The sequence below is a fragment of the Balaenoptera acutorostrata genome, chromosome 15 (genome assembly GCF_949987535.1).
Source record: "Balaenoptera acutorostrata chromosome 15, mBalAcu1.1, whole genome shotgun sequence".
NCBI lineage: Eukaryota > Metazoa > Chordata > Mammalia > Artiodactyla > Balaenopteridae > Balaenoptera > Balaenoptera acutorostrata.
This window is the reverse complement of record NC_080078.1, coordinates 84,535,380-84,559,939: the sequence shown is the minus strand read 5'-3', so window position 1 is coordinate 84,559,939 and position 24,560 is coordinate 84,535,380. Positions and strand designations below refer to the sequence as shown.

The following is a 24,560-nucleotide window of genomic DNA, read 5'->3' as shown; positions in this document are numbered from 1 at the left end:
CTGGTAACTCAGATGCAGGATCAGAGTGTGTTTTCGTTACTCGTGATGAGAAAGAAGCAAGCCATTTATTCAATGTACAGATCGCGTCCACAAGTATTTATAGAGCACCTGGTGTATGCAGAACACTATGTGCTGGGGAGAAAACAGACTGAGACCCTCTCCCTTGGCAGAGCTTACAGTCCAAGAAGTAAAGAGAGAAGTAAAATGCCTGGTGGGCAGAGGGTGGTCTGTGCTGTGGAGAAAAATACAGCAAGGATGGGGTAGGGAGTGCTAGGGAGGGAAGGATGGATTTCATATGTTTTTTTCAAAAGATGGCCCAAGAATTTGACATTTGAACAAAGAGGGAGTGAGTTGTGTGAGAGAGGGATGCCAGGCAGGGGGCACAGCACGTGCAAAGGCCCTGGGGTCGGAGCGGCAATACCCATGATGCCCTCATCACAACAGCACCCTGTGGTTGGTAGAATGACCACCCTGACTTTACAAAGAGGCTCAAGAAGGCTGAATAGCTAGGCCAAGTTCAGCCAATGGGATTCTAAGCCAGGATTCGAACTTGGGCTCTCCAGGTTTCATCTTGTCTCTGCTGAAGGCTAGGTTGGCCCCTCCTGCAAGTTAATTAGCATCATCACTATAACCCTACCCTCCCCCCACCCCGTCCCACAGCCTGTGGGGGAAGGAAGGGGGCGCAGAGAGTTCCAGCCACTTGCTGGGCAGCAGAGGAAGCTGGAGGGCTTCCACTCGTGTTGCATCTCGTGTTCTCCGGAGTAAATCCTGACGTTTCTCCACGTGGAGGCATCCTTTGGAAAGGACAGCCTGGGCTGTCAGGTCCCCACAGAAGGGGTCAGGGTGAGGAACAAGGTGGGGAGGGGAGGGAAGAAGAGAGGGAGAGGGGAAGCGGAGAGAGAGAGACACACACACACACACACAGAGACAGAGAGACAGAGAGAAGAGAGGAAGCAGAGCAGGAGGGAAAGCCAGCAGCGGCTCGCTCCACCACCCCATGGGGTGCAGGCTCCCCTCCTGCCCTTGATGGAGGGTCCCTAACTCAGCTCCTTGGAAAGACCCAGTGGCCGCAGCCTCCCCTTCCAGAGCAGGTGACAGGAACGGCGCTGCCCTGGCCTGGGGAGGCTCATGGCTCATTTGCATATGCAAAGAGGCTCCGTGTCCAGAGGGGAGGCCAGGCCAGGGTCTGGCAGATGTTGGGGGGCTGGTTCAGGGATCTTCAGCCCCCATCCCCGCCCCCGGAGATCCCCGCCCCGAGCTGTTTGTCCTCACACTCAGCCTGGCCCTGACAAGGCTACTTGACCTTGAAGCCAGGCCTGCCACAAAAAATCACTCTACGTTACTCGTGATGAGAACGTGTAACGTAGAGTTACCAAGAACGTCACCTAAGGAGCGAAGAAAGGAGGGGGAGAGGGCGGAGGAAGGAAGGAAAGAAAAGGGAAGGAAGGTTGTGGGTGCAGGACTGCATTGCAACTGCAGGAGAGCAAGGCAAAATCAAAGCAGCCTGAACAGTGAGTGGGAGGGATGCCGAGCTGAGGACGCCACCTGGGGGGTGGGCTTGCCTACCCCAGCCCTGAGCTCTACCCACCACCGCAGCATCTCCTGGATCCACGCAACCACCTGTGAGGTAGGTCGCCACGCCCATTTCACAGATGGGGAAACTGAGGCTCACCAGTGGGAGAAAGAAGACGGAGAACCCAGGACATGGTCACCAATGCTGAGGACCCCCTCGGAAAATAGCCGCTACCCATGTGTGCAGCTCAGGACAGTGACAGCAACTGATCGGGCAGCCACTTTGACAAGACCTGTTATTCATCCTGGTGCTTTGAGGCTCTGGTGCCGCCACAGGAAGGGAATATGCAAAATCAAAGGCAGCTGAGCCTGGGGGGCGTTTTACAGCGCTCCCCTTTATAAAAATGTCCTTAAGTTTGCTTTTAATATTTTTTAACAGAGAAAAAGAGAGACTTTGAGAGACCGAGTTAATTTGAAGGGAGAGGTGTTTAAACAGAAGGGAGAGCTTTTCAGCTGGGAGGCGATAGGATTTCTAAAGGGACCTCACACCTGAGCTGTGAACCTCTGCGCAGCCAGAGTTCTCACGTGTAAAATGAGAGGTTCAGCTGAACCCCCAATCCCACCCCCCCACAGGACCAAGTCACCCCAGGGCCACAATTCAAATGTCCCCTGGGTCAGGCAGGTGCAAAATGGGTGAGTAGGGAAAGGCAGGAACTGCATTTTCACGTGAACATTCCTCTTGATTCTAACATATTAGGAGCTAATTTGCAATTTTCAGAAACAATCCCACTTGCTGGAAAATGCCGTCTGCAGCTGGATTTGCCTGTGGGCCTCCATCTCCCGTCTCAGCTGCTCTGGGTTCCCTCTTGGTCCTCCTCAGAACAGTGTGTCTCTCCGAGGCTTTCCAGGACCCAGAAGAGCTAGGAGCAGTCTCCTTTTACAGGACTCTGAGAGCACAGGTCTGAGGAGCTCCAGGGCCAGGTCGGTGCTGGGCTTGGAATCCTTATCGGCCTTTATCATCCAGCTCTGAGCCGCTGGACTCGGGGTGCCTGGCAGCATTCGAGAAGCCCAGGAATGTTACCACTGGCGACATCTGCTGAGTCCAGGCAGCCCGTGGAAGGTAAAAATAGGACATCAGCCAGCAGGCTGCAGGGGAAGCAGGTTCTTGCTCCACAAACCCCTCCATCTCTTCTTCTGCCAGAGCCTCAGGGGCCCATTTCCCTAACATTTGCATGGCAGTTGTCTGGGTCCGCAGTCAAAGTGCATGCAAATCCAAGTTCTGTGCCCCACCTTAACTCTTGATGGACGCAGTTCCCAGGAGAGCCCTGACCCGAGATGCCTGGGGAGAGAGGGAGCAAATGTTCTTTCATCCCCCAAATCCATACTAAGCACTTACTATGTGCAGGCAGTGTGCTAGGGGCTGGGTACTAGAGTGAGAGGCCAGCCCGGCTCCCCTGGGGCTTCCAGTCCAATGGGAGACAGCCAGAGAGACAGCCACGTGCCTAATATGTTAACTGGGGATGGATGTGAAGTGCAAGGGTGATGCCTAAAGCAGGATTGTGCGAGAATGTTCTTAGAAGCTTTATTTATAAGAGCCCGAAACTAGAAATAATCCAAATGCCCATCAACAGGGAATGGGGAAACAAAGGGTCATGTATCTGATGGTGGAATATTCCCAGTCGCTGAGGACAGATGAGGCACCAGCCATAGGGGTGCATCTCCATGTGAGAAGGAGGCCAGACCAGGAGAACACACTGTGTGCTTCCGTGCTTAGATCATTCGAAGGCAGGAAGAGTCGATGTGTGGAGCTGCAAATAAGGACAGCGGTAACCCCAGGGTGGGACAGTGGGGACCAGAGGGGCACGAGGAATCTTCTGGGGTCACGTCCTCTTTCCAGATGTGATTGCTGGTTACCCATGTGTGTTCCCTTTGTGAAGATCCATGCATCTGGTCGGTTAAGATTTGTGCACTTTTCTGTTTGTATATTTTACACCTCAATAAAAAGTTTACATAAAATAATAAAGGAGGGAAGTGGAGAGAGGGGGGTGGTCCAGGAAGTAAGGGTGCAGATAAAACACAAGACGCCCAGTTAAATTTGAATTTCGGATAAACAAGGCATCATTTTTTAGCAGAAGTAGGTCCTCAATATTGCTGGACCCACCAGGCGTGTTATTGGGAACTGCAGCCCCAAGAACTGGGACCCCTCCGTCACCTCTCATGGCCTCGGGTGGAGGTTTGTAAATAGCACATCTGCTCCCCAGATGGGCTGCATCGGGGTGCTGCCCAGCATGAACCCCAGGGCTCTGGGGACTCCCCAGGGCAGCTCAGCTCTGCACCAAGACCTGGAACTTGGGGTCAGGAAGTGGAAAACACCAGCAAGCCCCCCAACAAGGACACCCCTGTGTCCAAATGAAAATACAAAACAGGAGTAACGTCAGAGCTGGACTCTTTGGAGTCTAATGGGTAACGGCCGCGATGCAGTTCCTGAGTGTTCAGCAAACATTATGAGCCTCTGGTTTGATCAGCGGCAGCACTATTGAATGCTGAATGTGTGCCCACACGTGGGTGTGTGATTCCAGCACATAACCCAGAGGAGATGCTTTGTAAAAAGTCAGTTGGCTGAATGAGCTCTCCCGTTGCTACAGTAACCCTCCTGGGGGGCTGTCACGGCCCCCCGCCTACCACTTGGGTGGTGGCTTTGGAACACTCCCCTGCTTAAGCCTCAGTTTCTTTCTCTGCAAAACAGAGGTAACGATAGTCACTGGCTCACTAGGCAGGGTTTCTCAGCCTCGGCACCACGGCCGTTTGGGCTGGATCATTCTGTGTTGTGGGGCTGTCCTGTACTGGGGGGACTTTGCAACATCCCTGGCCTCTACTCACAGGATGCCAGTAGCAGCCCCTCCCGGCAGTGACAAGCAAAATGTCTCCAGACATCGCCAAGTGTCTTCTGGGGGACAAAATCACTGGCTGAAAAAGCCTCTGGGTTATTACGAAGACGAATGACATGATGTCTGCGAAGGACTCAGCAGAACCCCTGAGGACGAGGATTTGAACTCTGGTGTGTCTGACCACAAAGCCTGACCGTGCCCAGGGCTGCCCCGGGAGGCTTGCCGGGTGCGGATCTGATGCAGCATGTCTGGGGTGGGCCCGAGAGGCGGCCCCTGTATGAAGTGCACGAACCCTTGCGCTCGACGGCCTCCGGGCCTGCCCGTGGCCTTGAGGTGCTTATGGTCCAGAGCGGAGATAAAAAGGACACACACCACAGGATCTGCTGTACTACATTCTTTCACCTTTTCCGCATGCTGGAAAGTTTACATAATAAAAATCAGGTGGCAGTCAGAGGCAGCACATACATGAAGTCTTCAGTTCGAAAATTCAAATCAGTAAACTCTGACCCCCAGGCCGCCATCTGTCTGTGTAAGTCATGTTTGTTGGCGCCAGGGCTGGGTTTAGGGTGAGGCAAATAAGGCAGGATGGTCCCAGCGCAGGGCTGCAGCCTGTCTGTGTTAAACATTTTCATATTTTGTACATCATGGATGTTTTTCGGCATTGATTTTGATATTTTTTAATTTGGCATCGTATTTATCTTGATGACAGCGTTTTCTGTGAGCAGGGCCATGCCTCACCCTAGCCCGAGTCCTGCTGGAAGGGTTCCAGAAGGGCTCTGTGCCCCCGGATGGAACCAACAGGGGCTCAGATGTGACATTGCCCTGTGTCTACACCCCACTTCTGCCCCCGGCTGGCTGTGTGGCTTTGGGCAGCAGCCTGAGCTCTGGGGCCTCAGTTTCCTCCCTGTGAAATGGGGCCAGTGAGGCTCACGCCGCCGAACCTGGCAGGGATAGTGCAGGAATTAAATGAGATAATATAGGCAGAAGCTTTGCAGAGAGCTGAAAAATACTCATTATTGTCAGCTACGAAGCAAAGTCAAGTTCACAACCACAGCACGGAGGCCAAGAAAATCCAGGGAAACCTTCGTGGGGCTGAGCTGGATCATCGCAGGTGACTCTCGAAACGGGTCTGAAGGAATAAAGAAGGGCTCAGACAATCCAGAAGGACATTCGGGTGAAGGAGCCCTCAGAGGGCAAGGCTCAGAGGAAGGAGTTCTCCCAGCAGGCGGGACGCAGACAGCCACGTGCAGGGGCGCAGCCGGAGCTCAGCACGTCCACACGTCAGCAACAGAGGTCCTTCTCTCTGTGACCAGGAGGGAGGGGAAGTCCCAGGCCGGCGTAGATCACAGCGGAGAGCAGTCACCACGCCGGCAGCAACCGGCCCACGTGCCAGAGCCTCAGCAAGTAGGGAAGGACTTTCCCAGCACAATCTCCTTTGCCATGAACACCACGTGCCGTTTCAGAGCTGAGAACACGTGCTTCTGATGGTCCAGACCTGGAGGGAGGGAGATACACACCAGGGCGGCCAGGATGCAGGAAACCAAACTGAAAATACATAGCAGAGGATTTGGGAATGGGCACCAGGAGACAAGGAGCCAGTGGTGGCCAACCTCGGAAATTCCAGCTTCAGACAGGCTGAGTTTCAAGAACCGCGGGGACCCCATGTGGGGTGGAGACAGGCCTGACAAGTTGTTCTCTGGACTGGAAGCAGCAGGTTCCTGCTGGGGGCCTGGTCTGGGTGATGATGCCCCGAACTTCCCCAGAGGTGGCCCCAGGAGGCGTCCCCTTAAGTCACACAGGACTGGCACGTCTTAAGATGCACCGTCTTGGAAGGCCTTCCCTCTGTGTCCACAGAACTGGGTTGCGCAACCCCGGGGGCACCGGCCCAGGGTGTTCTGTAGAACGTCAGCTTTATCTCCTTGATCTGTGCTGTCAGCACCATTATTATTCCCTTTTGCGGCTGAATGGAGTAAGGCTCAGAGAGGTGGTGTAACTTGCGCTTTGGTCAACAGCTAATACAGGTGGAGAGGGATTCATGGCCAGCTCCGTCCTGCTCCAGAACAAATGCCTTCTACCCCACTGGCCTCTCCCCTGATGATTCACTTTTATCCACATCCCCTCAAAAGATGCTAAATATTCTCCTGCCCCCTCCAGTTTCTCAGCCTGTGAGGGTTGGAGGCTGTCCTTAGGGAAGCCCCCGGGACTTAGGGTTTCTGGGAATTGGAAGAAATCGCTTCCCCCAGGACAACACAACTGAGCCTTCCCCCCGTCCATCCACCTGGGCCTGTTGGGGAGGTGCGGCCTCCAGGGAGTCAGGCTGCTGGGGGTTCAGTGTTGTGCTGAGGTCTGATTTCAGCAAGGAAATTGGCCAAGTCAGACTGCAGGATGTCAGAGGTTTCCTAAAAATCATGTAGCAAGAGAGGTAGAGAGGTGGGCGATACACCCTCCAGGGAGCAGCCCGGTAAGGCGTGGGGAAGGGCACACCCATAAACGCACGATGTTCCCCGCAGCGCAGGGAATCCGCACGCAACCTAAACTGAGACGGGGCTGTGAGCTCTGGTTGGACGACAAGGTGGAAGATGAATTATCATGACAGCCATTTACGGCATCTGTATTCGTTTTCCTGTGTCTGACGCAACAATGCAGCACGAACCGGCTGGCTTAGAACAACAGAAATCTATTCTCTCACAGTTCTGGAGGCCAGTGTCCAAAGTCACGCTGCTGGCAGAGCCTCTGTCCTTCTGCAGGCTCTGGGGGAGGGTCCTCTCTTGGCCTCTTCTGGTGGCCCCCGGGGTCCTGGGCTTGTGGCTGCCTCACTCCAGTCTCTGCCTCCATCGTCACATGGCTTCTCCCTGTGTGTCCCCTCCTCTTCTCTTCTAAGGACACTCTTCATTGGACTTGGGGTCCACCCTGATCTAGGATGACTTCATTTTGAGATCCTTAACTTAATTACATCTGCAAAGATTCCTTTCCCAGTAAGGTCACATTCACAGGCTCCAGGTGTACATAGCTTTCAGGGGCCACCCACAACCCGCTACTAAGCCCTTCCCGTGTGCCAGATGCTGAGCGGGCAAGGGAGGGCTTCCCGAGCACAGTCTCATTTGCAGGCGCTGTTTTGTACATGAAAACATGAGCTTCCGAGAAAACAGTGAGTTGGCTGTGAAGCTGCAGCTGTGTCGGTTGAAGTCATTGCCTGGGGTTTCCTTCATCACCGAGTAAGAGGGGGCGGGGAGGGAGGGAGCTTGCAATGGCGTATCCACTACCCTTTTGAGACGTTTTATATGGGAGGAAAATGTTGCACACCTACACGCATACAAGTTTGAAAGCCGAGCATCTGGTCATTTTACAGATGGGGAAACCGAGGCTGGGATGGCTAGAGGTAGGATGACCGGAAGCCGGAGAATCAGAGTGACAGCCTCTGAGCCCAGGTGAGGTTGGCTGACCCCCGGGGGCATTTCATCCTGCCTTGAGCCTGGTCTCAAAAGGACATCCTCAAACACCTCCCAAAACTGTGGTTGAGAGGCTTCCAAGAGAAAATCCGCGCCTGAAGCCTTTTCCCTCACACTCCTGGGCTGAACCTGTGTCCGAGCAGATCCAGGCCTGCTTCTCGGAGCAGAGTTGAGGCAGGCGCTCCACAGACGGCATCTGTTTGCACTCCTGGAATAAGCTTATCTTGCAGAGATTAAATCCGCTCTCAGGGCCGAATTAAAGTTTGATGAAAGATATTTCTTAATGCCTTGCTGGCCTTCCAGAGCCCCGTGGGAGACAAAGTCCTTCAAAATTCCTTCCCATGAGCCCCTAACCTCCCCAAATCAAACCACATCATCCAAGGTAGGGCGCACCAGAAACGGCCCGAAGGAAAACACAAGTGTTATTCCGGTGGAAAGTTTGGCATCTCCACTACCAGGATTAAAATTCTGGCCCTGTTTCAGACTAACTGAGGAGCAAAGGCTATTTTCATTCGTTCATTCCTCCATTCATTCATCCACAAGAATTTGCTGAGGGCCTACTTAGCCCTGGGGCCCGCATGACCTCACTGTCTAGAGGGAAGGTGGACAGTACACCAGCAATCACACAACCACACAATCACGCCACGGGAGCGTTGAAGGAGAGGCGCGGGCTGCTGCAGGGTGGGACAGGCGGAGCTGACAGATGCCATTGGGAGGGAGACCCTTCCCAGAGGAAGTGACACTTGAAATGAAACTTTAAGGACAACTAGGACGGACCTGGGGGAAGTGGACCTGTGGACGAGCCATCCAGGCATAAGAACCGCACATGCAAAGGCCTTGAGGTGGGAGGACACCGTGGTAGGAAGGCCTGAAACAGGCCAGGGGAGAGGGGTGTGGGGACCACAGGTGGGAACTCAGGTGTGTGCTGGGGTGGGCGGGGCCAGAGCGCAGAGGGGCTTGGATTTAAATCTGGGGACAACCAGAAGCATTTGGAGCATTTATTTTAAATTAAGCTTTTAATTTTTAGATAACTGATTCCCATGCAGGGGTAAGAAATAATTCAAAGAGATTCTGTGCACCTTTACTTAGTTTCCCCTGGTGGTAACACCTTGCAAAACTATAGTGTAACATCACAACCTGGATATTGAAGTGGCTACAAGCCACCCATTTTATTCAGATTTCCCCAGTTTGCTTGCACTTGTGTGTATGTGTGTGTACGTGTGCATGTGTGTATATGTGTGTATTTGTGTAACTATGTGTGTGTACATGTGTATGTATGTGTACACATGCATGTGTTTAGTTCCGTGCACTGAGTAGGCTCCTGGGGCTACTCACACGTTCAATTACCATTTCATAGAAAAAGCAAATAGCTTGTAAAAATGAAAGTATGACAGATGGGGTTGAAGTCCCCAATGACCGCTCCCTTTACTGGTCCCTGTTGCCCTCTCTCAGAGTGACCCTTGGAGATGACTTTGCTGTGGAGACCTCCACAGCTCCGAGAGACAGATGGACACACCTCCACACTTTGGGTGGAAAGATGTAGTATTATTAGTTTTCCAGGATGGCTAACAAGTAAAAACAATGCCATGTGGATATCATGTAGCCCGTGGTAGGATGTGACAGGAAGGGTATTTCACCTCTGTGGTTTTCTTTCCAGAAACCCCAAACCCTTGTCTAACCATGAGGAAAACATCAGACAGACCCAGATTGGAGGACATCTCACAAAACACCTGAGCTCTACTCCCCAAAATGGCCAAGATCACCAAAAACGAGGAACGATGGAGAAACTGTCACAGACCAGAGGACTAAGGAAACATGAGGGCTAAATGCAAAGTACATCCTGGATGCGATCCTGACACGGACACACCGTGGACTCGAAATCAAGTCTAGCATTGGGTGAATGATGATGTACCAGGGTTGATGCAGGACCCCGGTCATGTAGAATGACAACGTTAGTGGGAAATTCAAACTGAGTGAGGGACGTATGCAAACACTGTGCTATCTTTGCAACTTTTCTTCAGAGTTCAAGGGCACCCCTTGAAGTTCTCAAGGGGCCCCAGGGAGCTTATACATACAAAAGAATACAAAGCCCAAAATTCAAATTTCCTTTCCAATCTTCTACCCCAAACCCACTCCCCAGTAGCTGAAACATGATATGTGATTTTCCCCACCTTCAGTTCTTTTAAAAGAATCTACCAATGCCTGATGATAAATCCATCTTTGCAGAGGAGTCCTAAATCAGGGCAGGGTCTCTGGAAAGATCCACACACTTGATCATATTTCAAATATGACCGTAAAACCCACATAGTCGGAGCTTCTGCCGGGAACCAGGCCCTCTGCCTCCTAACCCCAGCCCACCAAGCAGGAACCGTCATTAACCCATTCTCAGGAGGAGGAAACTGAGGCCCTGAGTCCCAGCCATCAGTGATGGGGCTGGGATTCGGTCCTAGGGCTCCGATGGCAAAACCTGTGCCAGTCACCCCCACACAGTGTCACCCCCGCCCCCCGGGGCTTCTCTTCCGCAGAGTACATGCCCCCTTCCTCCCCTCCCTCCTCCCTCCCTCCCTCCTTCCCTTCCTTCCTCTCTCTCTCCCTCCCTCTCCACCTCTCTTTCTTTTTTCCCTTTTCCACTTTCTTTCCTTCTCTCTCTCTCTCCCTGGGCCAGCAGCATCAGTACCACCAGAACGTGGATTGTAAGGAGCCCCTGGGACACTGGTGGGCACGTATAGTCCTGAGAGGTCTGCTCAGAGCCTCTCCCCTCACAAGGGACACTAAGGAGAGGTTCCTGGGCCCGTTGCACTCCAGATGCCGGGCCGGGCCGGGACGGAAACTCAAGGAGGCTCCGTGACTGGGCTCCAGGACGTTCGGGTCTCACGCTTCAGCCAGGCCCTTAATTGGCATCTTCCTCTTTCTAGCCCAGGAAATGGCTTTAAAAAGCTCCTTAGAACCCAGCCCTGGGAACCCTGGCTCGGCCGGTGCCTCATGTCCCCAGGGAGGCCACTCTGCCAGCCCAGGCGAGGTCCAGGCTGGCTCCTGGTACTAACCACACGTGGCCCCCACTGACGGGTCCCATGGGTGGCCAACCCCACCCCAGTGATGCAGCCATGGATCCTGAGCACCTCAAAGTCTTGCACCGTCCCCAGCACAGAGCAAGCACTGGGGAAGGGAGATTGCAAAGGGGGGGAGGATGTGGACCCAGGACACGCTCTTCTCTCCTCTGACCTCTGTGGCGGAGACCTCTGCCCTTTGTGGGCAGGAAACGTCTGCTAAGGGTCTGGGCTCTGCAGCCTGGATTCAGGGCCATCTCAGCCTGTTGCATGTCTCCCAGCCTCGACTTCCCCATCTGTAAAATAGACTGACGATTGTTTCCATCCCCTGGGGGGTGTTGTGAGGATTAAGCGAGATGCTGCAGCAAGAGAGGTCAGCCTGGCACCGGCTCAGACTTGATGAATCTATGGCCAGAAAAAGGTCGAAAATTAAAGAAAAAGCTGGAGGATCAAAAATGGGGTGCAGCGGGGCAGCTCTGAGGGGGCCCCTGAACCAGAATGAATGAACCGCCCCCATCGGGGCCACATCAACGAGATAGCTCTCAGGAGGAAGCAGACATTCGAGAATGTTTGTGAAAAACAGGGGCTCTTCCCATGGTGGCGGGGGCAACCTCAGGGCCCCGACCAGCCCCATAATCCAAGGGCAGGGTCCGGCGAGAAAAGGAAATTCGGGGCCCTTGTTCAAAAAGTATTGAGAATTTCCCAACAGTGACAGCAGAGCACTAAACCAAGCATGGGGTCCTTTAGGGTTCGAGGGCCTGTGTGACTACCCAGGTCACACGCTCCTGAAGCCAGCCTTGCTCAGGGGTCTCTCAAGCCTTCAGAGAGTGAAATGTGGAGACCGCTGTTAACAGATGCCTTTACCCAAGCAGACTGGCCACCCCTGCTCCCACCTCCCCCAATAGCTCCCCAGCGGTCAAAGTGCAAATCGATCTAGAGGTCAGAGTGGCCCACACCATTATCAAGAGGGGCAATGGGAGGAGGGGAGGGGACTCTGGGAAAAGTCAAAGTGTCACCACGCAGCTCCAGGAGATAAGCCAATCAGAGGCCGTCAGCCAGCAGCTGCCAGACGTTTGCCGTGATGCCAGAAATGGCATTTCTCTGGTTCGCGTGGTCTTGGAAGAAAATCACCTCACACACAGGGGACACCTGCTCCATTGCCGGCAGTGGGCGGGCACTTGGAGTTAATACTCCCCCAGGCACACTGCGGGACGGAGCCAGCATCTGATGGGACTGCGGAGCACAGGGACGACCTTCTCAGAGCATCCCCGGGAGGCCTCTGGCCACTGGCAGCCAGAACAGACCTTGAGCCTGCAGACTCGCGGAGACTCCTGCCTGAGGACCCGGGACCTGCTGGAGGCCTTCAGATGGGGACGCACAGAGGCGGGGAAGGAGGTGGGCCCCTCAGAACAAAACGAAAGGCCTCTGGCATCGGTGACCCTGCTGAACAGCCAGGGCCCTGTGGCGGGGCGGGGGCGTGCGGGGAGGCCGAGAGGCAGGAGGAACTTGGGAGTGCACGGCGGGGGATTAACTTCTCACCTCACACCCCACCCCGCACCCCCAGGCAGTGCCAGCAGAGGTGGTCGCAGACAGAGACCAGGCCCCCTTCTCAGGGTGTCCCGACTCGGGGGCGATTGCAGACGGACAGCGCCCCCCAGCAAGCATGCCCCACACCCTGCACAAGTTCCCCCAATAGACACGGAGAAACCTCAGAGCCCAGCGACGCGGCCACCCCCGGTGCTGCTCCGGGGGGGCTCAACTAACCTGTCGCTATCAGAGCCTACATCCTGCAGAGAAGGAGCCTGAGGGTCAGAGAGGAACTGTCTCTCCGGGGTCACACAGCTGCTCAATGGCAAAAGCAGTACGTAACCCAGATTTGAATCACATTCAGGTTCTTCTACCTTTGAAATGAGGCTTTGAGCCCAGCAAGTGCATCTCTCCCCTCTGGCACAGGCGAGCAGAGTCCATCTTTCTTCCTCCTGCAGCCCAGAGAGGACGTGACTCCGGGCGGAGTGCCTGGGGGGAGAAGGATGCCGCAGTGGAAGCAGGAGGCATCACTTGACTCAGTTCTTCCAAGTCAAATAAAACTTGATTTTTGGAGGGAAGTGCTGGGCCCCTCCCCCACTGCAGGGCAGCTTCACACGTGGGCGCGGCCAGGGAGACCACGCGCTTGGTTTTATACTCTGCTGTCTTGAAATTCTTCACAGTTTTTAAACAAAGGTCTTCATTTTCGCTTTGCACTGGGCCTCACAAATTCGACTGCGCATGCTGCCCCACTGTCCCAGGTATCACGAAAAGCCAGGGTCCCTCCCCAGGCGGAACATTCCAGGTGCCGGCCGCTCGCGCCCCACACGTTGCCCTGATGCACCCGTCGTCGAAGCCCACATGGCCACCGGAAGGAGGCAGATCTGCAGCCTCTGCTGAGCCGGAGCTGGAGCCCCCGAGATGGGTCAGGCCTCGCCAGGTGCCCCAAGGAGACAGTGCCCCCGGGGATCCTGCTATCTACCCCCCACCATCACTGCAGGGAATTGGCCACGACCCCTCCCCTTCCCAGTCTTAGGAAGTCCCCCTCTCCCCGAGGGATGGCTGTATCTCCTTTGCCCCCCTAGTTCTTCCCTCCATCCACCCACCTCAGGGAGGGCCCACTGATTCACACACACGCATGCAGTGGCTTTAGAATTTCCCCTCAGTTGGCTTCTTGCCCCTGGCTGGTGTGGGACGCGGGTGTTCACACCTCTCCCCCCTGGTTTTGTCTCATCAAATGCAGAGACAGCTATGGTCTCTGACATCACTCTCTGTCCCCCCTCCCATGCCCCGGTATGCATTTCCACATCTTCTGGAAACAGCACTTAGAATTTTCTTACAGGACCCTCTGCCCCACTGGATTCCCTATTGTTTGGGCAGGGGAACCCCATTCCCAGGGTCCAAGGGTGGACATGTGACTCAGGCTTGGCTCATCAGCTTACTCCATCCTCCAGGCCTCAGCAACTGATTCACAGATAGGAACATGCCGCAGAACAATCCAGTCTGAGTTAATTCTGTGAAACTGCTGGAAAGAAATAATCTGCATTTCTATTGGGCGGCTGTAAATCTTGAGCTGCCAGGAGCTGACTGGAAAGGAAGACAGAGCCAGAGATGGAGAGAAATCAAGTCCTGAGGACAGCATTTGATCTCCTGGATCCAGCTGTGCCTGAAGCCAGACCCAGACCATTTCAGTTACATAAAAATTATTTTTCTTAAGTCAGTTGAGGGAGGTTTTGTGTCACTCGTGACAGAGAGAGCCCTGGGCAGTATCCTGTCTCTCTCTGTTGTGAAGGACACAGCCACACGGGAGCAAGCTTCACACTTGGCTCTCAAACACAGTGCCCAGGACTCAGAGAAACTCCCAAAGCTGGCCAAGGGAAGGCTTTGGAATGGAGCCTGTGCCTCTCACTGACATTTCTTTCTAAGGCAGTTTGGCCAGGAGTCCTTCCAGAGAGTGCTCTTGTCTCCCCAGGCAACACAGAAGAGCCCGCATCCCTTGCAGGTGGCAGAGCACTGTCTCCCTGGTGCAGGCACCCAGCCTAATTCCCTGCCCTTGAACGTGGGCAGCACCGTGAATGGGATGGAATATCCGTCCCAGGAGGAAGTTACTAACTAGTTGACTTGGAGTTTCTCAAAAGGGAGATTACCTAGGGTGGACCTGATCTAATCAGGTGAGCTCTTAAAAGGGACCCGCACCTTCTGAAATCAGAGCTTGAAAGTGTGAGAGGGCCTAAGGAGGAGGTCACATGCTAAGGACCTGGGAGCTCCCAGGTCCCTTAGAAGCTGAGAGCAGTTCCCAGCCAACAGCTAGTGGGACAAAGGCATCTCAGTTCTGAGTTGGCCAACAAGTTGAGGGAGCTTGGAGGTGAGCCTCCAGATGAGAACGCAGGCCAGCCGACTCCATGGCTGCAGCCTTGTCAGGCTCTGAGCAGAGAGCTCAGCTAAAACGTGCCAACTCCTGACCCGCGGACACCCTGAGTGCTCTTTCAGTCACTAAGTTTACGGTACTTTGTTACACAGCTTTGAAGACTAACACACCTCTCCTCTGCCTGGCTCACCCCTTCTCTTCGTTCAGGTCTCTGCTCAAATGTCCCCTCCCCAGAGGCCTTCCTGACCACCCCGTTGCACCCATCCCATCAGCCTCCAGTCTCTAATAACCCACTTTAATGGTCTTTCTAGCCCTTCCACCTGCCACAGCACGGACACCACGGGCTTGCTGACTTATTACCAGTCTCCCCTTTGGACCTGGAACTCCAGGAGAGGGGGCGTGGCCTGACCACCTACGGCTGCTGTCCTGGGCAGAGAACCCGGCGCAGGAGAAGGCCTGCCTCGACATTGGTTGAATAAATGAATGAGCGAGTGAACAAACGAATGAACGAACAAGTAAGTGAATGAAGAACCAGCCGACTTTCGCTGCTCAGGAGCCCTGCCGAGCTGCAGCTCTTGTGGGGAGCAGATAAGAATGTGGTTTCCAAATTTCCTGTTCCCCTTGAGCGGCCAAAGCACTCCCCGTGACCTCTGCGGCTGGCCGGGCCGAGAATCCCCTCCCAAGGCACATGCAAACTCAGGGTCAGCAGGCTTCTTCCCAGAGCCGAGGCACTCAGGCTGTGTCCCCACGCTAGCTGCTCCCAAGAGTGTGTGGCCCTGTCAGCTGAGCTCTCCGTGCCTTGGTCTTCTTATCTACAAAATGGGTACAAGAGTCTACCTGGCTCCCAAGGCTTTCTGAGGATTAAATGAACTCCTTTGTACCCAGGTTGAGAACGGTCCCTAGCAGGTGCCCAGCAAGCTTTGACAGGTATTATCATGGAAACAAATTTGCAGCGCCACCGAGAAGGGTGGTCTTCTGTCAAGAACCTCCACCCTTTCTGGGGGCAAGCTGCAGTGTCTGACTGGCCCCATCTGGGGCGTGGCCAAGCCATAGCAGAGGGCATAGCAGACTGTTAGCACGGCAACGCCCCAGGGCCACGGGTGGAGGGGCTGTGTTAGCGTCAAGGGGGTCGGCGTACCACGTGATGCCTCACTTTTGCGGGGTTGCCAGGGAGGAGCCCTGGTCCTCCACTTTCCTGCCCTGAACTGACCCTGAGTCTCCCCACCCGCACTGCCAACTTCACTGAGCAGGAAACAGAAATGCCCAGGCCCCCGGCCAACAGGCCAAAGAAACACAAGCCTTTGGGGAGGGCAAGGAGCTGAGTGCCGAGGGCGGAGGGCCACCAGGCCCGGGGCTGTGTGGCTCTGGGTGACCCTGGAGAAAGGCAGACACCTGCCAGGCCCGGAGATGTGTCCCAGCCTTCCACTGGCGGGGGCAGGGCCATGAGTACTCCTGGGAAATGGTGAGATGCGCCGGCCACAGTCCCCTCTCTTGCTGGCTCCCACCCCGGGCTCCCCCCGTCCACCCCCTCCTTCCCCCTCCCACTGGGTCCCAAGGCGCCCGGCAGAGCAGAAGTGTCCTGGAAACAAAGCGTTGACAGCGCGTTACCCCAACAGACCGCGATGCCCTATCTCACTCCGGCTGCCAGTACACTTCATCACCTGGCCCCAAAAGTGAGCCGCCCAGACTTCGGAAGCTGTGCTTGGCGCCTTCCGAGGAAATAATAATTCCCGACTAACGGGCCAGCAAATTGACCGCGGCCAAGTGGAACTTAGGATCTGGCAACCTTCAAGTGACATCCAAGCAAGAGCCCTCATGGGCTCCCTGAGGGAATCTGCTCCCCCTCTGCCCGGCCCCGAGCCTCCCTGCCCCTCTCTGCAGCCAGTTGGTCACCAAGGAGAGACATCGCCACCCTTGATGGAGCAGTGCTGATGGACAAGAGCGGCCCATGTCCACGGACAGCCAGATGTTGGCAGATCCGAAATCGTCCCTGAGGCCGTGAGGGCAGCTGCCCGTGTGGGCCGGCTAATTGGCCGCAGGAAACCCAAGAGCTGGGCCACAGCCACACAGAGTGAGGAAATGGGGCCTGTGGGAGAGGAAAGCACATGTGTCACCAGCAGCTGCTGGGCCTCAGTTACGCAAAGTTAGCTGAGTGGGCTTCTCGCCCTCTGTGTTACATAACTCTTTCTCTGACCCTTCCGGAGGGAGGCTCGCACCTCAGCCCAACCTTGGAGTCACCTGGGAAATGCAGATGCCAGGGTCCACTCCAGAGATTCCAAGGCAACTGGTCTGGGGCATGGCCTGGGCATCAGGATTTTAAAAGCCCTTTGGATGACTCCAAAGGCAGCCAGGGTTAAGGACACAGGCTCCAGGTTCAGAGGCAGAGTCGTGGCCCACGGGCCTAAAGGCTGGACGCCACCCAACCGCAAGGATCACAGAGTCTTAGGTGTGAGCCGAGCCCTGGAGTTGTGCAGTCCACAACTTGTGCGACTGGACACAGCAGCCCTGACGGGGGCAGGGGAGAAACTGAGCATCCAACCCCCTTTGTTGATATATAACAACATGGAGGTTCTGCTGTTTGTCCAGGGAATTTGTACTCAGTACCTCCAACCCTCTAATGGTCTTGGGAGGGAGACAGAAAACAAAGACTCTCACAAGTGAATATATAACGACAAATTTGATAAATGCGTGTGATGCAAAAGACCAGTAAGGTAACTATGGGAGGAAAATAGTGGTTCCCCAACCTTGTCCAATCCCGATCCCCAGATTCTGTAAATTTGTTAGGTTACATGCCAAAGGGCAATTAAGGCTGCAGATGGAATTGAGGTTACTAAACAGCTGACCTTTTTTTGTTTCACATACCATACTAGATTTTTTCCCTTAATTTTAAACGTTAGGTACAGTTGGGATGTGTGACAATTTCACGTGCACAGACGGGAAGGTCTTAAAGCTGTGGAATCACTTAGGCAGGAAACAGAAATATATGAGAAATTAGAAAATGAATGAAAACATCTAGGCAAATTAGAATGACCCACTTTTAAGGGAACAAGTTAAAGATTTTTTCAAGAAACTTCTACTCATTTTAGGGACTTCCCTGGTGGTGCAGTGGTTAACTCTCCGTGCTCCCAATGCAGGAGGCCTGGGTTCGATCCCTGGTCAGGGAACTAGATCCCACATGCATGCCACAACTGAGAGTTCTCATGCCGCAACTAACGAGCCTGCCTGTCACAACTAAGGAGCCCACCGGCCACAACTAAGGAGCATGCCTGCCACAACCAAGACCTGGTGCAACCAAATAAATAAAATAAATATATTCTTTTAAATTTCTACTCATTTCATTTTCTATTTCAGGTTACATAGAGAAAATCTTTTAAAATTTTTTATTAATTTTTAATTGAGGTATAATTGACATACATTATATTCATTTCAGGTGTACAACATAAGGATTCAATATTTGTGTACATTGAGAAATGATCACCACAATAGCTAACATCCGTCCTCATGCACAGTCATGAAATGTTTTCCTTTTTTTTTCTGCTGGTGAGGACTTCAAGTTAATCTACCCTCTCAGCAACTTTTAAATATGCAATATGGTGTTACGAAGTATAGTCACCGTGCTGTACGTTACATCCCCATGATTTATTTATCTAAACAGCTGACCTTGGGAATTCCCTGGTGGTCCAGTGGTTAGGACTCCACGCTTTCACTGCCAAGGGCGCAGGTTCGATCCCTGGTCAGGGAACTGAGATCCCACAAGCTGCAAGGCACAGCCAAAAATAAATAAACTAATTAATTAAAAAATAAACAGCTGAGCTTGAGATGAAGGATTGTCCTGGATTATCCAGGTCCAATGTAATCACAAAGAGCCTTAAAAGTGGAAGATAACATATACAGATATATAATGTTATATGTCAATCACACCTCAAGAGAAAAAGTGGAAGAGAATTGAAGGAGAGAATCAGAGAGACGGCAGAGGGGAAAGACTTGGCCTGGAGGCTGCTGGAGGTGGGGGCCAGGAGCCAAGCCTCTGAATTCTGCCGGCGACCCAAATGAGCGGGAAACAGGCGCTCCCCGGGGCCTCCAGAAAGGAGTGCAGCCTGCCACCACCTTGGGAGACCCCAAAACATCCAGCAGGTGGAGCCCACTGTGCTTCTGACCCACGCAAACTGCGCTAATAAAGGCTGTCATTTTCGGCCACTACGTTTGTGGTGATGGGTTACAGCAGCAAATAGAAAAACTATATAGTAGGCGCCCCAAAGGAGCGTGGAGTCTAGTTTGGGGGTCAGAGAAGGTCTCCTGAAGAAGCAGCGCTTGGAGTGAGAGGGAAGACAGAGGGAACAGAAGCAGGAGGAAACCCGGTACAAGTGACTGGAGAGCAGACCCCTGGGGACGTCACCGCGCTCTGCGCCCCAGTTTCCTCCACTGTGAGATGGGACTATAAGAGCATTTCCTCGCTGTGAGGATGAAGTGGGCCCGGGAGCCGTGCAGTGAAGGCTCTATAGTCAGACCAGAGCTGGGTTCAAACTCTATGTCTTCTGGCTACTCCTGGGCGACCTGGGCAGGCAGCAGACCCTCTCTGAGCCTCGCTTTCCCACCTGAAAGACGAGAGCGGGCCAGGCATGCTCAACCAGTCCTGGCTGCCCCGTCATCGTTGTTGGGAGACTGGGGCCCAGAGACGGGAAGGGGCTTGCTCGGGGTCGCACGGAGACCCAGTGGGTGACCCCCTTCCTCCCAGAGTCCAGATGGGAACAGAGCACCGGGTGCAGCCTTGCACGCCCCCCGCCAAGCCTCCGCTCTGATCAGCACCACCCCCGCTCATTTGCAACGTTCGTTCAGTGTTGGCAGAACGAACCCAGGGTTTCCACACATACGTATCAGCAGCCTCGACAAAAACCAGCTGTAAGGTTTTAAAATAGCCTCCCGGGCTTCCAGAGATGCCAGGTCCCTGGCTGGGAAGGAAAACCCAACCCCAAAGAGGGGTTACCGTCTTCAGAGAAGAGTAACAGCTTCCACGGGCCCGGGCCCAAAAGCTTGCCCAAGAGATGGGCTGAGCCTGAGCCCCTCAGAGAGGCACGGCTGGAGGGGAAGCGAGGGGGGTCCAGAAAGCCCCCCAAAGCGGGGCATCGTCTTCCCGTAGTCAAGTCTCTTTCTCTCTCCCATCCTCTCCCCATCTCTCTCCTCTCTCAATACCTTATAATTAAGAGATTGGGCTGCGGAGGGACATTACCCCAACTCCACACCACGAGCTGGGTGATGGCAAGCAAGTGACTTCACCCCCTGTGCCTCAGTTTCCTCATCTGTCAACTGGGGGCCCCGCCCCACTGGGTGGTCCTACGGGTCCACAGGACAGGGCAGTGAAGAGCTGACGGAGAGACCTGCCCGTCAGCAAGTGCCTGACAACTCGCTTCTACCCCAGAGAAGGGCGACGATGGTGACAACCCCACACCCCGACTCCTCTCCCCAGTCCTTCTCCCCTCTTCTGGCCCCCAGTCCTCTCCCTGCTCCCCTAGGGCTCCTGACCTGGCCCGGCAGGCTGAGGACAGCTGATGGAATCTCAGAGCTGGGGATCGGTTTGGCCAAAGTCCACCTGCAGTGCAGCCCTGTTGCCCGGACGTGCCCCATCTCTAGCTTGAAGAGGGAACCGGGGCCGGGCACGCAGCCCACATCCCCCATCAACTCTCACAATAACTTGTGGGGGCTGCTTGGTTCACGGCTGCATCCCACCTCCTAGAATGGTGCGTGGTACGTAGTAGGTGCTCAGTAAATATCTGCTGAGTGGCTGAAGTGGTACTCTCACTGTCCCCATCTTACAGGTGAGAAACAGGCTCCAAAAGGTCAGCTGGCACGTAGCAAAGTACAACCCTCAGAGGATGAGGGAACCCAGGTTTGGAAGGGAAAGGTCCTGCCCAAGGTGCCAGAGGCAGAATGTGAAGCCAGTTCCACTGGCACCAAAGCCTGAATCTTAACCACCAAATGATACCCCGTTTTCCCATCTCTTCTAGCCAGCTTCTGCACTCAGCTTCCTTGCAGGCCAAAGCCTGCCATGCGTGTGCTGTGTGGCCTTAGGTAACTCACACAACCTCTCTGAGCCTTGGTTTCTGCATTTATAAAACAGAAAACTAACGTCGCTGCACTCAGGCAGAATTTCCCTCAGCTCAGTTTTCCTCTGGTTTCTCAGCATCTAGCGGCCGGCTCCAGCGTGCAGTCATGCCAAATAAATCTTTGTTGATTAATTAACTGAGAGGACAAGTTTACTTTAGAGCACTAAAGTCTGCCCAGAACCTCTCTGGTTGGTTGTCTCTGTGAACATATTCCTTCTCTCTCCACTTTAAAGAAAGAGAAACTGCAAAAAGCAGGAGATGATTTAGGCGTGTGGTTTATGCAAGAAAGACATGAGCTGTCGGCAGACCCCTCAGACCCTTGGAGAAAAGACCTTGCCCTACATCAAAATATAAGCCAATGCACATGAATCATCAGGCTTTCCATTAAAATAAAATGTCAAAGGACTAGATAACACGTTCACTGTGACCCCGCCCCAGAGGAGGATTCTGATGAAGACCAGCTCCTGGTTCTGATGGCGCAGGCTACAAAGGCGCCCGCTGTGTTCCCCCTCCACGCAAAGGCTCTTCATCCCTCCCACGCAGCGCAAACGTAGAGTTTGAACCCAGCTCATGGGCTCTAGGCGCGGGTTTTCGGTCTCTGGGAGACCCCAGTGAACAAGCCAAGCCCAGTCCCCTCCCTGAGGGACCTCAGAGCTCAGGAGGGGGGGACCCAGAAGGTTCTGGGCAGAATCCCCGAGGTTCCCAGTGGGCACGTTCAAGCACTGGGTGGGTGGTTTCTGGAGATCACAGAGGACTTTGCAGAGAGGTGGGAAACACACTTTTCCAGCAGAGTGTAACCCTAGGGCCGGTGTCAAGTGGAAGCCGTCAGGGGAGCCCCAAGCCCCTTGGAGGAGCCCCCAGATGGCAGCATCCGGTTCTCGTGCCAAGGAGGGGCTCTGGGCTCTCAGGACGTCCTGCCCCTCGGCCCTGGCCTCTGCCTCCAGGGCTCACCAGAGTGCTTTTATCAGAGTGCTTTTATCAGGGGCTCCACGTCCTGACCTGGCTCCCGGCTGCTTCCATGACTGGGGGCTGGGAGGTCACTTTTACAGGCGTTAAAGGCCCTTCCTGCTGATCGCGTGACCACAGCCCAGCCCAGGTCGCACACGCTCAGGCTGCCAGGGAGAGGGAGGGTTCAGGGCCGAGGCAGGCACACGGGGTCCGCACTCTCAGAAAGGCCCCACCGCTTGGTTTAATGCTGTGCTGCTGCCACCTTGAAAGTCTTGATACTGTTTGAACAAGGGGTTGCACATTTTCATTTTGCACTGGGCCCCTAATTCCATAACCAATCCCAGGAGAGGGGCTCCGAGGTCCCGGCAGGGGACCCCCATCACCCAGAGATTCCCAGACCTCACGAAAAGGCTTCGGAAGTGGAAATCAGCACGAACCACATCTTCGTGCCCACGCCAGGGCTCCGAGCGCCCACACTCTTGCATACGTTCACGGTCACACAGCTGTGCTCATGGCAGCTCATGGGGGCCCTACACGTTCAAACACACTCATGCGTGTTCACACGTGAACACCCGTTGTCACCCCCAGCCACGTGCTTTCTGCTCTGGGAGTGGCTCAGGAGACCTCAAAGTGCCACCCCAGCTCCCCTAGGCTATTGAGAAAGCAGGGAAGGCAGTGAAAAACCGGGGCAGGGGGTGCAGCATCGGGAACAGAGGGAGAGCCCCTGTCTCCCCCTATCTCCCAGGAAAGGAGGGATCCCCTCCGTCACCCCGCATCCCACTTAATCCTCAGACAGCTCTCTCCAGAGCCCCTCCACGCACCTTATCCCGTTGAGTTCCTGCAGCCACCCCTACGGTAGAGTTTGTATCATACCCATTTTAAGGATGGCATGTAAAGCAATTATACTCCAATAAAGATGTTTTTAAAAAAAAAAGGATGGCGAAACTGAGGCTCCAAGAAGTGAAGCTGCTTTCTGGAACCAAGGCAGGCAGACTGGGGCGCTCCATGCCCCATAGTGGCTCCTGAGACGTGACAAGCCCCCGACCCCCCCCGTCACCCACAGTGGGCTTGCCCCTCCCTCTTCCCGTTCCCCACCTGCAGGATGCTTTCCCCCAGGTGCGGCTCAGGCTGGTTCATAGGGATGGGGTCCTCCCAGTTCAGCCAGCGCTCACGCCCCCTCCCCACTACAGGCACAGGCTGGGGACAGGTCAGTGCCCAGGGGTCCTCAGTTTTCTCTAGAGACCCTGTCCGCCTGACCTAGCCCCTTGGCCAGCCTTGCCCTTTGATACCACAGACCAGGCACTGGGAAGGAGCTGACTGGTGTAACTGGTGACCCACAGATCACACCCAACAGCAGAACAGCCCCGGGGGCGTGGGAGCAGGTGTGGGCGTGTGCACTCGGTGGGGGCAGTTCATCCCTTTGGCTTAGTTTGGGGCTCCCGGGGCCACCGCAGGAGTTCCAGGGATCTTTCTGCACCTTGATTTATCTCAGATTCTAAATGGAGCTTTCCGAAGGTTCCGCATGGAACATTCCAACGGTTCTCAACGGAGGCTCCTCTCCCGGGGATGCTGAACAGTCCCCCTGGGCTTCTTGAGGTGGGGCTCCCTGGACCTCGGGGACAGCGCTCTGCGGGGCCAGCTGGCTCCGTGCTCGAGGAGGAAGAGGTGACCCGGCAGGCCCGCTGCCGCCCGCCGCTCTGCAGGAGCTTGAGCCTGTCCAGGCACTGCGGCCCAGGCCTTATTTGGTAAGAAGAGCCCGTGCTGCCAGCCACTCGGGCTGCGAGCGGACGGGACACTGGGAGGCCCCTGAACCGGCCCTGCGCCTGCCTGGCCTGGCAGCCCACGCCGGCCCACCTGGCCTCCTCACCCGGCCCCTGGGCCAGAGGCTGGCGGATCTGGAGGTGCGAGATGCCAGGGGTCAGGCCAAGGCTGGGGCAGCCTCCCTCCGATGCCCGTCCGGCGATGGGGGAGGGATGCCCTGGCTTTCGCCTGTATGTGGCCGAGCAGAGGCGGTGCGCTCGGGATGGGCTCGCAGGCCCCGGGGCTATTGTCTTAAGAGGGTGTTTGGCATTGGGCAGCGAGGCCTTGGATTCTTGTAAAAACCTGGCAGGGACATTGTTTGACAGCTTTGACAGTGTGCTGGAGTCTCCGCAGGGAGCCGAGAGCATGTGACGCGTCAGCTGCCTGCCCAGTCCTGGCAGGCAGGAGGGAGGTGAGGCCGGGCCAGGCAACCACGTTCGGGAGGAGGCTGCCCAGCTCGGGGCGACCAGACGGGACGACTCCTTCTGGGACTCAGTTTCCTGATGCGTGTGTAGTGTGTGCAGTGGTGCCACTGAGGACGCAGGGAGAGGGTGGGAGCGGAGGTGCATGTGAGGTCCCCGTGGGCAGGGCCGCCAGTCCCTGAGTCCCACTACGTGCGGCCACGGTGAAAGGACTGGTCCGTCTTTTTTTTTTTTCTTTTAATAAATTTATTTATTTATTTATTTTTTGCTGCTTTGGTTCTTTGTTGCTGCATGCGGCTTTCTCTAGCTGCAGCGAACAGGGGCTACTCTTCATTGCGGTGCACGGGCTTCTCATTGCGGTGGCTTCTCTTGTTGTGGAGCACGGGCTCTAGGCGCGGGTTTCGGTAGTTGCAGCACGCAGGCTCAGTAGTTGTGGCTCGTGGGCTCTAGAGCGCAGGCTCCGTAGTTGTAGCGCACGGGCTTAGGTGCTCCAAGGCATGT

The 24,560-nt window shown here is 54.9% G+C and overlaps 1 protein-coding gene across 2 annotated transcripts in view; it reads right to left on the bottom strand.

Annotated features, from left to right (window-relative positions):
* RBM38 (RNA binding motif protein 38) overlaps positions 1–24,560 on the bottom strand; it is a 91,136-nt gene that overhangs the window by 24,444 nt on the left and 42,132 nt on the right. The window contains exon 4 of one of the 2 annotated variants that reach the window (XM_057529807.1): positions 18,210–18,545. The exons of the other annotated variant lie outside the window; for it this stretch is intronic. Within the exon in view, the coding sequence (XP_057385790.1) occupies positions 18,476–18,545 (70 nt within the window). The 3' untranslated portion in view covers positions 18,210–18,475. Of the gene's footprint in view, positions 1–18,209; positions 18,546–24,560 lie in introns of those variants that run through there. 2 annotated transcript variants of the gene reach the window in all.